The sequence below is a fragment of the Myodes glareolus genome, chromosome 9 (assembly GCF_982192425.1).
Source record: "Myodes glareolus chromosome 9, mMyoGla1.1, whole genome shotgun sequence".
Taxonomy (NCBI): domain Eukaryota; kingdom Metazoa; phylum Chordata; class Mammalia; order Rodentia; family Cricetidae; genus Myodes; species Myodes glareolus.
In genome coordinates, this window is record NC_142034.1 from 91,511,995 (window position 1) to 91,529,242 (window position 17,248).

At 40.7% G+C, this 17,248-nt stretch overlaps 1 protein-coding gene and 1 pseudogene across 1 annotated transcript in view; one reads left to right on the forward strand and one right to left on the reverse strand.

Annotated features, from left to right (window-relative positions):
• The window catches only part of Ubtd2 (ubiquitin domain containing 2), a 62,594-nt gene that overhangs the window by 9,972 nt on the left and 35,374 nt on the right, over positions 1-17,248 (reverse strand). The window contains exon 2 of the mRNA XM_085694838.2: positions 5,752-5,988. Within this exon, the coding sequence (XP_085550964.1) occupies positions 5,752-5,988 (237 nt within the window). The remainder of the gene's footprint in view (positions 1-5,751; positions 5,989-17,248) is intronic.
• LOC148121020 (Nuclear RNase P) lies at positions 17,045-17,227 on the forward strand (annotated as a pseudogene).

A 17,248-nucleotide genomic window follows, 5' to 3' on the forward strand; every position in this document is an offset into this window, starting at 1 on the left:
TTCTCTACAAACCTGAATCACAATGTCAAAAAGACACCAGGAGCCCTTGGGAGCAGTCTTTAGGACTATAAGGCTGCTAACAAACCACGGTTTTCTCTCCGGAAACACGGTGCTGGGATTCCATTGAGCCTGGCTCTAGAAGACACTGACTCAGCCAGCAGGACTGTGACAACTAGAGGAACCAAGCTTAGCATCTCTCCTAGTCAGCAGGGGTGAAATTAGCTTAGCTGAACACCTACAGCTGGGTCATGTGATAGTCAAAACAGTATTAAACACTATCTAACACTTTGCTGAACTGCTACAGAGAACAGTTAATCTTTAGTTTCAGGGTTTCATTTCCTTAAGTGGGCATAGGAATATCATAGAAGCACTTGGGTCTGATATCTACTGAAAGCCCAGTAGGCCTTAACGAAGTGGTAGTTGATACAGCTGCGCCTTGGGGTGTGAGAAACCCTGCTTCCTCCAGTACCACCCCAGAACAATTTCAGAAAGGAGGGTTTCTTCAGAGACAAGCCTCCTGGCTCAGGAACAATCTCCCACACAGCTATTTTCAGACTTTATCACTCTAATTCAAGAAAAAGAATGATGGCAGCAGAGGAACAGACACATTCACGTTCTGTAACTCTAAGCCAGCCATCTTTGTCCTTTCTGAGAACAGAAAGAAGAAATGATGTAACATTTGTGATTAATTAGTCATTTCTAAACACTACAACAGCCTAGCAAAAGTCCTCTGTGTAAAAAATAACTATTTGAATTATAGTTGTGCATCCATTCCTTAGACCTTTAAAGCAACCAAATTTCCTGGATTTTTCTTTTTTTAAGAGATAGGTTCTTGCTATGTAGCTCAGGCTGGCCTTCAACAAGTGATCCTCTTGCTTCAGCCTCCCAAGTACCAGGATTATAGGCATGCATCACATCTAGCTCTTGCCTATTTCTTGAAGTTTGGGGGGGGGGTCTTTTTTGTTCTGTTTTTTAAAAACATTTCTTACAGTTTATTTAACTTTTATTTTATGTGCATTGGTATGAAGGTGTCAGATGCCCTGGAACTGGATCTTCAGACAGTTGTGAGCTGCCATGTGGGGTGCTGGGAATTGAACCCTGGTCCTCTGGAAGAGGAGTCAGTGCTCTTAACCACTGAGCCATCTCTCCAGCCCCTTGTTCTGTTTTTAATTAAAAAAAAAATATTTTGAGTGTGTGTGTAAGTCAGAGGACAACTTTCAAAAGTCAGTTCTTGCCTTCCACCTTGTTTTAAGGCAGGGTCACTTGTTCCTGCTGTTCCAAAGAAGAATTCAGGCTAGATGTGTGCCACTACATTTGGCTTTAACAAGGGCTTCAAGGATCAAAGTCAGGTCATCAGGCTTGCCAACAAGAGCCATCCCCTTGGTCCCTCTGGATTGCCTTAAAAATTATTCATTATTATTTTACGTATATAGGTGTTTTACCTACATGTATACCGGTCTACCATATGTGTACATTGTCCATAGAGGCCAGAAGAGAGTGTTGGCATTGTGAGGCACCATGTGAGTACTGAGAAATTGAACTAAAGTACTCTGGAAAAACATCCAGTGTTCTTAACCACTGAACCCAATGGCCTACCTTTCTTCTGAGACAGGGTCTCTCTATGTAGCCTTGGCTGGCCTGAGTCTCAATGTTGACCAGGCTGACTTTTAACTCACAGAGATTCACCTGCTTATGCTTCCTGAGTACTGGGATTAAAAGAGTATGTCAACACTGTCAGCATCTCTGCCTGTTTTTAATGGCCTTCTGAGATACCCAAGAGAAACAGAAAGGCCTATACATATGTATTTCCTGTTCATTTGTATATTTTTAAAAAATGTACTTTTTCCCTTTAGTATTAGTTAAAAGTCTTTTGTTTTAGGCAAGTATTTTAGGCAATATACAAGGTACCAAAAATATTAGACTTGTGTAATCTTGTAAAATATCAAAGAAGAGGACTTGTGTAATGGCTCTACAAATTCAAAGATTTGAAACTGTGTACTGGGTGTGAATCAAAGATGCTTTTGTTACTCTTAGTTCAAATCTCAGTTCCATGATTTATCCTGTAAAGTCATAATCTCTCCTTGCTTCAGTTTTCTTATGAGTAAAATGGGAATTGCTACTGATTTTTTCTTTCAAGCATGAGAGTTCACTCACCCACACACCTATCTTACACTTTAAAAAAAGAGCCAAGTTTTTAGAATTTCTATATAATGGCAAAATAGCAAACCTTGAGAAAAAAAGCATTTAAGGCAATTAATTTTTAAAATAAATGCTGTAAAAACTATGGAGAAAGACTAGGTTATGAGAAGGGGTTTGGTCAAGAATAGAGTCCTCTAAAAGCAAACAGGCCACAGTGGATACAGCCAAGTCAGGATCTGTAAGTCAAGGTTGGTGCAGAGAATTTATCTATTAGTTTCCAGGGTGAAAAACTAGACTCATCAGTCCTGGTGTTTATTAAGTGTCTTTGGTAGATCAGGCATTACAGTAAACAACTCATAAGTAGCATCACACTGAGCCAACGCAACAACCCAACCAGAGAGATGGTTACCACAGTCCAATATAACAAAGAGAACTGAGGGTTACAGAAATGATTTGCTTAAAGTCACATAGCTTTAATTACTAGAGAAGCACAAGTGATGTCAAAACCTATCAATTAAATAGCTCAACTATACCTGACAGCAAATTAGGGGTATATGACGGCATAATTGACAGGTCCACCCAAGGATTATCACTGATAAACTTCAGAGAAAAACAAGGAAACATTCAAGGGTAACAATAACAAAACATTATTATCTATAAGTCTGTTATAAATCATTTGAGAGAGGAATACTCAGACATTTGAGAGAGGAATACTCAGACATCAGCATGGTTCTTCCATGGTTATGCAGAATGCATCTTTCTTTCTTTTGGTTTTTCGACACAGGGTTTCTCTGTATAGCCCTGGATTTACTGGACTCACTCTGTAGATGGGGCTGGCCTCATACTCGCAGAGATCCACTTGCCTCTGCCTGAGTGCTGGGATTAAAGCAGTGTATACCACATGTGGCATAGCAACAGTCTTCTTGACAGTTCACATAGATAAGCAGAAATCAGATTTAAATCTACACTCAATAGGATATGCACAGACTGTGCCTGTACAGGAAACAGAGATGCTTGCCTTTATGAACTCAAAAGCATTTTTAAATATTTATTAAATTTACTTAATACATTTTTGTTGTTGTTGTTGTTTTTTTCAAGACAGGGTTTCTCTGTAGCTTTGGAGCCTGTCCTGGAACTAGCTCTTGTAGACCAGGTTGATCTCAAACTCACAGAAATCCATCTCCCTCTGCTTCCTGAGTGCTGGGATTAAAGGCGTGCACCACTGTTGCCCGGCTAAATTTACTTAATATATTTATTGTGTGTGTTTATGCCACAACACACATATGGATATCAGAAGACAACCTGAGGTAGTTGGTTCTCTTTCCTTCCACTGAATTGGTTCCTAGAAATGAACTCACATGTCATCAAGCTTAATGATAAACACCTTTACCTGCTAAACCATCTTGGAGCACTTTTTAAAAAAAGATTGATTGATTGATTGACTATGCAGTATTCTGCTTGCATGCATGCCCGCATGCCAGAGGAGAGCACCAGATCTCATTAGAGATGGTTGTGAGCCTCCATGTGGGTGCTGGGAATTGAACTCTGGACCTTGGGAAGAGCTGCCAGTGCTCTTAATCTCTGAGCCATTTCTGCAGCCTTACATGAGCTTTTAGATGAAGCTACAATTTGGAGAACATAATTAGCTATAGGTAACTACATTAAGTATAAAATGAGGAAGTCAAAGTTCTGGAGTTCTGGATTAAAACAATCATATACATAAATAAGACTCTCTATACAGTCACTTGCAGGCCTACACAACAGATGCTGTTTGGGAAATAAGGGATGTACGCATCAGAAATAAGTAACATAACTTTGTGAAAGTAGAACCTTCATTCTCTGTCACAATAATAGGGTAGCTGAAGGGTCACCACCTCCTAATCTACAATCATGGGAGAAGAATTTAAGCAATAGCCATGAAAACTAGGACTAAGTGGACATGTTGAAATGGCATGAAGTGTCTACTCAGACACTTCAAATATAGAAGTGATGGTTTTTACATGTATGGGAGAAGTGGGTGTTATATAAATGTTAGTGACATAAGCCCATGCTAACAAGTGCTTATAATAAATAATGGATAGTCATAAAACAAGGAATGCTTCTTAGAAGCACGGCTAATTAGAGTATAATGGGGATTTGGGAAGTTGGCAAGGCTCTTGAGTAAAACATTCTGCATTGGACAAAGGGTCAAATGACATTCTGCAGATGATTAAATTACTAAAGCATTGCTCCTCTACAAATGAACACAAGTAAAAAAGACAAAAAGACATTGGGGAAAATGACAGTGGCATAAAAATGAACAGAGAACAGTAAATGTTGATGGTTATCTCTTATATAGATCAGAAAAAACCTAGAAAGATACTAACTTCTAAAGTTAAAGAGGAAAAACACCAAAGTAAAAGACAAAGAGTACATATATAAAACTAATACCCAAACCTCAGCATGAAATATTTAATATTTCAATCAAGGAGACCATACAAGGGTATGTGCATTAAGTCTAGCATCTATGTATCCCTGGATACATATAAATTATGGTGGTTCTTAGTCACTCTCCTACAGCAAGAAAGGTTTCTTGTAAGGCTCATGGCTACAGTCATGAAAAACTACCCGTAAAAACTTTGAAGCTGGGGCAGAAAAGGTGGCTCGGCAGTTAAGAGCTGTTGTTGATCTTACAGAAGATATGGGCTTATTTCCCAGCACCCACCTGGTAAAAATACCCATACAAGGAAAATAAAAATAGATGCATCAACTGGGTAGTGGTGCTGCACACCTTTAATTCCAGCATTCAGAAGGCAGAGACAGGTGGAATTCTGTGAGTTCAAGGCCAGCCTAGTCTACAGAGCAAGTTCCAGGACAGGTTCCAAAGCTACAGAGAAATCCTGTCTTGAAAATACAAAAAAGGGAGAGATATTTCTATTTTATTTTTATATGTATGAGTGCTTCCTTAAACATAAGTAATTATATATGAAAGCACGTTATGCACCACATACATGTAGTGCCTGCCTGCAGAAGCCAGAAGAGGAAATCAGATTTCCCTGGAGCTGAAGTTACAGATACTTGTTAACCACCAAATGGTTGGTTGGAAACTGAACCCAGATCCTCTGAAAGAGTAGCAACCACTGAGCCATCTCTCCTATGGCCCTTCCCTCTTGCAAACAATTAAAAAAATGAACTTCAAAGTTTAGGTCTGCTTACACTAAATGATGGGAAAGCAGGATGACAAAGGGGCATCCATGAAGTCTCTACACTTTATAAAACTTAAATTGAGACTCCCCAGCTCTGGCAGGAAAGAAGTTAAGGCAGCAGCAACAACTGCTGCTGGGCAGGGATGTACACTGTAGAGAGAAAGGAGCTTGTGTCTAGAGAAAAGTCACATAGAAACTAGAAATACTGTATCAAATGTTCTCTTTTTCTGAGATTAAGAAATATAAAATGAACCATGAACCAAGACACAAACTGTCACCATCTGAAAGATATAAAAAGAAGAGAAAAAGAGGAGTGCTATCTTTTACTATAATAGAAAGAATTAGAGTAACATGTATAAGAAAAACAAGAAACTTCCTCCCAGGTGGCTGTGCCCCTTTGTCTTTGTCATCAGGACACCAAACCTACCGTGTGGTAGTGTTATGTTTGCACCATCAATGATTGCCTGTGCCAGTTCATGATCATTGCTTTCAAAAGCATGTGCTGCAGCCTTCAAGGCATCCCAGATCTCTTTTCGCCCTTCAAAAGCTGGTGCAGTGTCCCAAAATTCATCCCTCTTGCTGCGCAGTTGTCCATCTGTCATAGGATAATCGCTTTTCCATTTTGGTTTCTCCTTTTTCAAAGGCTGGTTACGACCTAGAGCAACTGAAAGGAGACAAGGCTGACATCAATATTCATTTTAAAAAAATCCTTATTTTCTATAAGAAAAGTTATGTGGTTATATTCTCACTTTGGATCTTTTACCACAATTACAGCTAGATGCCTATTTACTGATTTCACTGATTTCTGCTGAAATTCTATTAACCAACCTAGAGCAATTGGAGATAACTAGACACAAAATTTCCTTTTCTGCATTTTTTCTTCCTTCCAACTCGGAGCAATCTTCCTGCTTCCTCCCGAGTGCTGATTACAGGTATGAACCACTGTAGTAGGCTGCGTAATTTTCAGTAAGCCAATAGCTTTTTTCCATTCAGTATATTTCCAAAGGATGATTTAAAACAGTTATAAGGGGCTAGGGAGGTGGTTTAGTCAGTAAAATGCCTGTGGTTCAAGCAGGAGACAGAGACAGGCAGATTCCTGGAGCTCACTTGGCCATCCGATCCAGACAAAGCAGTTAACTCCATATGCAATCCAATTAAAAAAAAAAAAAAACCAAGTGACGAGTAACTGAGGAAGACACCAACAGTGACCTCTCCCTTCACATGCACACACACATACACATTGACAAAGAATTAAACTGCGGGTTGGGAACATAGCTCAGTTGGTGTGGGCAACACATGTTTACAATCCCAGATCTGAGGTGGTAGAGACAAGCAAACCCTCGGCATTTGCTGGCTAGCTATCCTAGTCTACTTGGTGAGTTATAAATTAATGAGACCTAGCCCAGAAAAGCAAGATAGATGGCTCCTGAGGCAGACCAAATGACCTCCACAAGCACACATGTGCACACTACCCCCATAAACCCGCATACACACAAGCATATTGACACACACCCCACAGCTACAAGAAGGGTTATAATTGCAAACTGAGAGTAGTGGCACATGCCTGTAATCTCAGCATTTGGGAGACAGACACAGGTGAATCTCTGTTTGAGGTCAGCCTGATCTGCAGAACAGAGTTCCAGGATAGCCAGAACTACAAAGAGATCATGTCTCAAAACAAAACCCCATACAACAACAAAATGTAACTGTAACAAATGTACCATTCTGGTAACAAATATTTACAATGGGTAACTATGAACGACTCCAGGAAAAGAATATGGGAATTTTCCGAATAAAAGTTCCATTCTGTTCATTAAAACATATATACATACATACATACACATATACCAGAAACCAGGAAGCGTAGGAAGTGCTTTATCAAACTAACAAGGGCAGAATATGAGTGACAAATGCTGCAGCAGAGACTCAAGGGAAAGTAAATAGTGTGAAATAGTTTGAATCTCAGGATCTTTGGACATTAAAAAACAAAACAGGAAGTTAGAACTGAGCAAATCCAAATTCCAAAAAACCTACTTTTCTGTGTCTAAGAAGGCAAACCTGACCACCCAACACAGGAAGAAAGTTAGTGGAATGCTTCCTCCAACTTCCCCTCAGAGAGCTCAGAATACCTTTCTCTGAAAACTCATGCAAGAGCTAGTTCAGAAACAAGTGGCGCAGAGGGATGAAATTCACAATTCACTTTTTTTTTCCCTTTGAGGAACAAGGAATCAAGCAAGTAAATACTGGGCCAATGTAACCACAAACAACAACAACAACAACAACTACAGCAATGCCACATTCTAGTGCCAACCCTAAGAAGAAAAGGGCAAGAGGCATACATCTCCTTAGAGAATGATACACAGCAACAGAATTAGAACAAATCTCAGGTAGCCTCTGTACCCAGGTATTTCCACAGCTTACATAATCACTGATCTATTTTCTATGGGTCATACTGACTTCTACTGCCTTCTCACCTCTGGGTCTATCTCTAGTACCAGACATAAAGAAAGCTTAGTAGACAGAAGTAAACAGGATATTAAACCATGATGAAAAGATAAAGAATGTTAGGGAAGATTAGGGGGAAAAATGACAGTGCAGATAGAAAGCAGAGAAGGCATGCATCAAAATTCACTGTTCCAGCAGGGCGGTGGTGGCACACGCCTTTAATCCCAGCATTTGGGTGGCAGAAGGATCTCTGTGAGTTCAAGGCCAGCCTGGTCTACAAGAGCTAGTTTCAGGACAGGCTCCAAAAGCTACAGAGAAACCCTGTCTCAAAAACAAAAAAAAAAAAAAAAAAAAAGCACTGTTCTATATTTACAGGAAGAATATTAATTTAAAAGAATCTAAAATGGTTCTAAAGCATGCATGAAGTTAATGATCTCCTTACTGGCCTGGGCTAGCATAACACAAAATAAATATGACTCTTAATCCTTGGGAAATTTCTCTTTCCCAGCCTAAAGTCCTTTATGAAGGGGCTAACTAATATGGTAAAGTACATTTGGTTTGACATCTGAATTGAAATAAATTCATTTTACTAGGTATGACCATTGATTTCAAAGTCAAATGTCCCTGGTCTCTTTAGTCTTTAACATAAACCTTCAGTACTGACATGTGATGATGCTTTATTCCCCTAAATGAAATGCAAAGCAAGCAAGTTTTAAAAGGACAAGTATAACAGAGAAGGGAACACATACATCTGGTAGCATAGCTGGAAACAGAATCCAAGTCTCCATATGTAATCAACAAATAGGTACTGCCTATTTAGGGCAACATTATATCTTTGTCTTTGAGGTTTGATTCAAATGTGAACATTTCAATCTGTAGCAATGGCTTTCTGCTACATAGTGACAAAATTAAAGCACCATTCTCAATAGAATGTCCAAAATATGTCTAATAACCATGACTGACCACTGGTTTCCATTAAGGTGAAATGTTTTCAGCTATATTAACCTCTACATGAGTAGAAAATTTATACTCAATCTCAGTCATTGAGCCTAAGTAAAAAGAAAGGCATGGTAACAAGTGAGCAGATTCTGTGCCATTTACTTGGATAATGTGTTGGGTTGACCTGAGCAGTTCTAGACTCTCATATATTTTAAATATTCTAAGCATGTAACTTGGTACAGTTTCTTGTCATTGTGAGATCAGCAACAAAACCTCTACAGTCTCACTATCTGATATGAGCAATTCAAAAAGGACCTCAAATTGGGTATGGTGGTACCTACATACAATTCTAGTTACCCAAGAGGCTGAGGCAGGAGGATGGCAAATTTGAATCTAGCCTAAGCAACACAGCAAGACCCCATTTCAAAAAGGAAGCTCTAGCCAGACATGTGGCATGATGGTGCACACCTTTAATCCCAGCACTCAGGAGGCAGAGACAAGTGAGGCCGCCCTAGTCTACAGAGCAAGTTCCAGAACAGCTAGGGTAACACTGAGAAACCGTGCTGTGGGATAAAACTTTTGTACACTGTAAAGATTTGTCACTTGTATTGGTTTAATAAAATGCTGATTGACCAGTAGCCAGGCAGGAAGTATAGGCAGGACAACCAGTCTAAGAAAATTCTGGAAAGGCTAGACACAGTTGCCACCCAGGCATGGATGAAGCAAGGTAAGAATGCTGCACTGATAAAAGGTACCAAGCCACATAACACAGACAAGAATTATGGGTTAACTTAAGTTGTAAGAGCTAGTTAATAGTAAGCTTGAGCTAACAGGCCAAAGAGCTTATAATTAATATAAGCCTCTATGTATTTCTTTGGGACTGAATGGCTGCAGGACCAGGCAGGACAGAAACTTCCATCTACAAAACCCTGTCTCAAAAAACAAAACAAAACAAAACAAAACAAAAACAAAAGTTTTCAAATTAAAAAAAAGAGAAAAGTAAAAACACCCTTTTCGTATGTGAATTACTTTCCTTACCTACCTAAAGGTAGCTTTATTTCTTCTGCTCATATTTGTACTAAGACCAAGAACACATAGTCTCAGAGTCTCTCTCTCTCTCTTTCACACACACACACACACACACACACACACACACACACACACGATACATTTATGTTGGTTAAGGTAATCATTATTCTGAATGTGTTTTAAACCATATCCTGTCAAAAGTTCCATGATAATTCCTTTGCAGGAGTAAACAAAACAAAAATGAGTATTTACCCTGAAGACATGAAATAGGCTCATCTTATTTCTGTCTAAGTTTCTTTTTTTTTTCTCCTATCACCATTCTCTTTATTCCAAAGTAGATGAATTACAGATTTCAACCTTTCTGTGTAATATCTGGGTAGTCTGGGACATTCACAGCATCTTGCCAGGCATCATGACAATCTGTCTAGGTTTCTGAACCTTAAACATATATAGTATGTATCATCTGAGTGTAGAACATCCATTATTAAAATGATCAAATCTCTGTGGCAAACATTACTATTTGAAAAGTCAGTTTTTTGGGGGGTTAGGGTGGGATTTTTTTTTTTTTGAGACCAGGTTTCTCTGTGTAATAGCCCAGGCTGTCCTGGAACTCATTCTGCAGACCAAGTTGGCCTTAAACTCACAGAGATCCACCTGCCTCTGCCTCCTGAGTGCTGCGATTAAAGGCATACAGCACCACCACCCAGGGGAAAGTCAGATTTAATTTTTTTTATTTTTACATGTGTGAGTGTTTTGCTTGCATATATGTGTATCACATATGAGCAGTACCCACAGAGGCTAGAAGAGAGTGTTGGAACCCCTGATACTGAAGTTACAGACAGTTGTGAGTTCCCATTTAGGTATTGGGAATTGAACTCAGGTCCTCTGGCTGAAGATCCAGTGTCCTTAACCACACAGCCATCTCTCCAGTCCTAATATATAAGTCACTCCACTATCTGACCTTAAAAGTTTTATGTTGGGTTCAACAGAGTACCAAAACAAGTCAAAAAAGGCTTCATGATAATCTAAGTCAGAGTTACTGCCCAACATATCTTTAGATAAATAAACTGTAAAAAAAATAAGCTATTTTGGCAAATTAATTCAAGCTATCATCTCATTAAAACATGAAAATGACTTGGGTACATAAGGACAGAACTTGGGTCCTCTGCAAGAGCAACAAGTGTTCTTAACTGCTACGCTATTTCTCCAGCCCCTTTCCTTGTAAAGGTTAAGCACTGTTTCCTCACTCTGTAATAGATTTAATACTAAAAAGCTAAAGGCTTGCTTTTCAGATGGAACTAAGTAGCACATGACTTTAAAAACATTTTTAACACAAATTCATTTAGACATTCTGTTTATAAGAAACAATGATCTTTGGGAAGATAGGTCAGTTAGTAAAATCCTTGCTATGCAAACATGAGGACCTGAGTTTGATGGAGAGCCCATATAAAAGGCTGTGACTGACGTAATATCCTTGTAATTCTAGTGCTGGAGAGGCAGAGACAGACTGGGGCTTACCAGCCAGTCAAACTGACCTAAGTAGCAAGCCCAGGCCAGAGGGACATCTGAGGGTGAACTCCATATATCCCTCCTCCCAGACAGAGATCTTAAAAAAGTGCCTCATGATTGAATTCTTTTCTTCCTTTTGGTCTTTCTTTGAAAATTCCTGACTTAATGTTTGGGACTCCTCAGATAAAGAAAGATGAGTGACGGTGGCAGACTCCTTTAATCCCAGCAACTGGGGGCAGAGGCAGGCAGATCTATGAGTTTGGGGCCAGTCTGATCTACAGAGTTCTAGGATAACTAGAACTGTTACACAGAGAAACCCTGTCTCCAAAAAACAAAATTTAAAAAAAAAAAGTCAAGATATGACCATGATAATATCAGCTGTAACAAACAGAAATCTGGAAAGCATCAACTTCCCTAGTACAATGCCTGGGGGTGGGGATGACAAAAGAGATCACCATCAAAAGACAAATTACCGTCTCAAGCAATTTTCAAGTATCTAAAGCAGTAAGAACCAGGACAGAAAATTCACCCTATCTGCTACTGACTAAAGGCATTAAAAAAAAAAAAAAAAAAAAAAAAAGGAAAACCTTCTTGTCACTTCAAAGCTAAGAGGACAGTGCAGAACTCTGACAGCAGATTTTGCGGCCCTCCTGGAGCTAGCAGAAACGAACCTACGAGTCCATAGGTCTCTAAGAGGGGAGGGACCTTGAACAAAATTTCTTATTCGATCCGACTATAGACCAGAAAAGCTAGTTTCAGAGTCTCCTCAAGATAGACTTCAATGAATATGAAACTGTTGCTATTTTTATTAGTGTTATTATAGATGAAGACTTTCAGTTAAAAAAAGGAAAAAACATAAAAACAGAAAACCTTATTAACTCTGGATTAGTAATGTCAATATAAGCTTATGACCTAAAAATGCTCAAAAATACTTTGTATCTTTTTAACTAGATGCCTAGAGTGACAACATAGCAGAGCTAGGTAATAACTGAGCTCCAGAACTTAGTTCTAAGTGAAAATCCCAATTTAAAGGAGACACAGCTTCTTAGAGCAGTGGTTCTCAATGTGAAGAGGTGGTCACAGATATCTTGCATATCAGATATTTACATTATGATTCATAACAGTAGCAAAATTACAGTTATGAAGCAACAACAAAATAATTTTATGGTTGGGGGACACCACAACATGAGGAACTATATTATAAAAGGGTTACAGCATTAAGAAGGCTGAGAATCACTGCTTTACAGAAACATCTATTTTTAGGCACGGACTACAGAAAACTAAACCAGGTTGTGACAATTCAATGAAATTAATATTTCAATAATTTCACACATACACAAAACTATGGAAACCAAAACCCTGTAGGTAGTAAGCCATGAACATAATGTGTATGGAACTCAGCTATGATCTGTAATCGCTATTATATGATCACTTTAGTGTTATCAGCTGTTTGTATCCCCTTGAATTCCTATGTCAAGCCACAATACCCAAAGCATGGTATCTGGAGGAAGAGTCTTTGGGAGGTAATGAGTGTATGCAGGCAGGACACTCTAGGATGGGATTAGCAGAAAGAGATAACACTACCATGAGAGGACAGATAAAGGCAGCTAAGTGGGTACCAAATGGGACCTTACAAAACATCAAATCAATCACCTCAATATTAGAGATCCCAACTTTCAGAATTGTGAGAAATAAATTTCAGAAGTCACCCAGTCTACAGTACTGTTACAGCGACCTGACCTGACTAAAATAGATACTGTCACCAAGAAGCAGGGCATTGTAATGAATACCTAAAAGGGTAGAAATGGCTGTGCAAGTAGCGGATGGAAGAGGGTGACCCAGCACTGCCACTGTAACAAAACACCTAAGAAAATCAACAGATAATGAGGAAATGGGTATTTGAGCTCATACTTTTAGAGATTTCAGTCTAGATCCTTTGTGTCTGTGAAGACCCACACTGGTAGAAGCACATGGCTGATGTTAACTGAGCAAAGAAACACGGAGAATAAGGAGACTGTCAGGGTCTCATTATTGCCATCAAAGTCCTGAAAGACCTAAAGCCTGTCAGGTTCTAGAACCTCCCCAAATACCATCCTGGGATTCAAGTCTTTAAGATGAGGGACTTAAAAAAAGACATTCAAGTTCTAAACTATGATGTAGGAAGGTCATCTGTCTATGTGTCACTTTCATTGGTTAAATAAAGAAACTGCCTTGGCCTTTTGATAGGTCAGAATTTAGAGAGGTGGAGTAGACTGAACAGAATGCTGGGAGAAAGAAAGCAGAGTCAGGCAGACTCCATGGCTCTCCTCTCCAAGAAGGATGCTGGTTAGACTCATGCCGGGAAGTCACGAGCTCGTGGTGACATACAGATTATTAGAAATGGATTAATTAAGATGTGAATTAGCCATTATGAGGCTAGAAATAATGGGCCAGGCAGTGTTTAGATGAATACAGTTTCCGTGTAATTATTTTGACAGGAAGCGGCCCGCCACTCCTATTACAACAAAACTATAGCAAAGATTTTTGAGGCATGTGCATGCTAGAAAAAGCCAGTGTTTCTGAGAAGAGATTGCTAAAGGCACTTCTGCAGAGTGTTCTAGAAGAAAAGAGAGGCTGATGAGACGGCTAAGCAGGTAAACGGTGATTTATCACTGAACCTACTTACTTGAGCTCTGTCCTTGGGCCCCATATGGTAGAAAGATAGGACTGACTCCTGGAACTTGTCCTCTGACCTCCACATATGAGTTGTGTTAAGTGGACAGAGAGAGAGACAGACAGACTGAGAGAATAAATATAATAAAAATTTTAAAAGAAAATCCAAAATCCTTTATATTCTAGAGAAAGTATGAATAGTCATGAAAAGGATGGTGAAAGAAACATGGAAAGTAAAAACCACTGAAATGACAACTCAGAAACAAAGAATGTTACTGAACTGGATGGAACAAAGGTGATCCTCGTTATAAAGAGACAAAAACCTGGCTGAACTGTGTTTACACTTCAGTGTTCTGTGGGAGCAGTGAACTGGTTCTTTAGCTAAGGTGATGACATATCTGTGAGCTAAAGTCACTTCTCAGGCCAGTGCTGAAGAAGCAGCTTGGTCTCCTTTGACAGTAAATAGTAAAAGGTAGGGAGAGAGAGTGAAGACACAAGTTTTCAGCAAAAAGGGATCAGAACTCAAAGGATTTACAAAAGTCACTGCACTCAGCACTCATATTATAAAACAAATGGGGGCAGGACACAGATACAATAGTTCAACTTTCAACAGGTCAGGCAGCTAACCTCTAAGCAGCTTCATGTTTCTATTTAGGTATGTTTTCTGCGCCTACATATTATCATGTTCAATGAGCAGTAAAACTAACAGGCCAACAATAAGAGACCAGCAACAGAAGAGAACTGTGGGGAAACTCTCCATGCAATGGAGCTTATTTAGAACAAAGACTAAATAACTCAATAACAATACTTCAAAGGGTGCTTAATTTCACTTGGTAAATTGCAACATTACTTTTTCTTCCTCCCAGTTCTTACTGTTAAAATAACCCTGGACATTTGGTATAGGCCAAAATGTAACATACTGAAGTCCATCTTTCTCACTGACTGTAGCAGAAATTTGGGACAAAATGCAAAACACAATTAACTGAAGGTTCTGAAAAGCTGATCAGAGTGGCAGGCAGAAGCCAAACATAAAGAATCATCCTCACTGAACTAATCATTCTTCCATTTTTTATATTTTTTTCTCTCAGATTTGATCTCCGGCAGTTCCAGTATGGAAATGCAGAAAAAAGAAATCTTAGAAACAGAAATGAGGGGCTGGCAAGATGGCTCAGAACAAGAGTGAGACCTAAATTTGGATCCCCAGCACCCATTTAAGAGTCTGGGGCATGCCTTTGTAACCTCAATTCTTGGAGGGCTGAGACAGGCAGATCCAGGGGCACACTGGCAGCTAGCTTGGCAAAAACAGGGAGCCCCAGATTCAGTAAGACAATCCATCTTTTCCATTTTCAAGACGGGGTCCCACGTAGCCTAGGTTGGTCTATAACTTGTTATGTTGTCAAAGATGGCCTTAAACTTCTGATTCTCCTGCCTGTATCTCCTGAATGCTGGCATTACAAGTGTCCAGCACCATGCCTGGTTTGTGCAGTGCTGGGAATTAAACCCAGGGTTTTGTTAACGTTAGATAAGTACTCTTTCAAATGAGTTACACCTCCCAGCCAGAGATCCTATCTTAAAATAGGACGAAGTCAACCTCTGGCCTCATCCACACTGCACCCTGGTTCAGGCACCAAAGCGCTGGTCAACAAAAACTTAAGTGAGAAAACCTGGTTTAGAGACAAAGTAACCAGGAAAAAGAAAAAAGTAATACAACATAAAGAAAGTGAGGTTATTTCTTCTCTATTCTTTACATCACTTTTTTTCATCGTGTTATCTTAAAAGGCCATATTGGTTATGTGGGAGCATAGGGTAGTACTCTAAACAGCTGAAAGGAATCTCTTTCCAGTTAAAAGGTGTTGGGAGCCACCTGGAGGCACAGGTGGTCCTGCAGTTTGGAGGTAGCCACGTGGGGCTGAGCAACCCTGCCTGCACCCTTGCCTGCACATGCTCAGACCAGCAGAATGGCATTAACCAATCAGGACAGCGTTCAAGCTGCTCCACCGTTTAAAAGCAGCTGCCTCGGGGCCCAACGCTCTCTCTCTAAGCTTTCTCTCGTCCCTGCTCTATCGTCCCTTCCCCCAATTTTCCTCAAGGGAATGCTCCAAATAAAGATGTGACCAGAGAAGGAATTCTCGTTTTTGGTGGGGTTCTTTCCTGCTGGACAGGATGGCGCCCCGCAACTGGTGCTCGAAACTCCGGGACGCTGAGGGACCCTGACAACTACGCCGGGGGACCCTGAAAGCCCGGAAAAAAAAAGCTGAAATCAGACACCAGGACACAGAGAGCCTTGAATTTCAGAACTCTGAACACGTGGAGCGGTGAGTGACGTCTGTGAATCCCCCAAAAAGGGGAGAGAAAAGAATTTCAAAGGATAGGCCTAAATAAAAAAAAAAATACAAAAAAAATCAAAGTTAAGGTATCTGAAAGAAGGTACAGAAAGCAACGGGGAAGAAAAATCCCTTAAGTTCAGTGCAGGAGGAATGTAAACAGCAGCAAAAAAGGCGAGGTAACTAAGGCGGGACTTTGAGGACGATGGGGTACGGGAGACCGCGGCTTCCGCTCCCTCTCTGTCCACCTGCGTACTCGCTGTTAGAGACTGGAGGCAACAGTCTCGTAGGGAGGCGAGTTTGATCACTGCCTTCCCTGTTCTTAAAGAGCCACAGAGCTTTTGGAGGTGATTTTCGCCTAATTTTGATAAGAGAGCTCAGTCTCTGGCTCTCACGTACAAAAAACTTTAATTTTTTGACTGAGAAAGACAAGCTGCTTGATCGTGCTGAGAGTGCTGGCGGCAGCCGGCCCGCCTTTGAGCGGTAATGCCTGATTAGAAACACGGAAGTGGGCCAGGCACGGTGGTGCACACCTGTAATCCCAGCTACTCAGGAGGGAGACGCAAAATTGCACTCTCCAGTGCTAGCTCGTTCGGGAGGCGTGGCCATGCTAACCAGTTGCTGGCGGGAAATTTGCTGGAGTCCGCAGAGGCCTGCGAATAGCCAGGTCGCGGGCGGGCTAAAGTCCGTGTGACATCAGAGGCCTTCTGGCGGGGCTATGGTTTTTGGAGGACCTTTTCAGCACCTGAGCGGACTCGCCTGACTGAGGCGGAAGCTGTGTGGTGAGCAGCGGCGCCATAGAAGGCAGAGAGGAGCTGAATCGGCTCTGCGGAAAAACTGTGTTTCCATAGCAACATGGGCGAGCGGGGAGGTGAGTTCCCAGAGAACGGGGCTCCGCGCGCGGGCAGACCGGGCCCTCCACGGGTGGGCGGATGCCCCCCCCCCTCGCCGGAGCTTGAAAAAGACTCACAGCCGGCGGTGCGAGTTCATTGCCTGAGGTGAAACGGCGAGCCCGCGCAAGGCCCG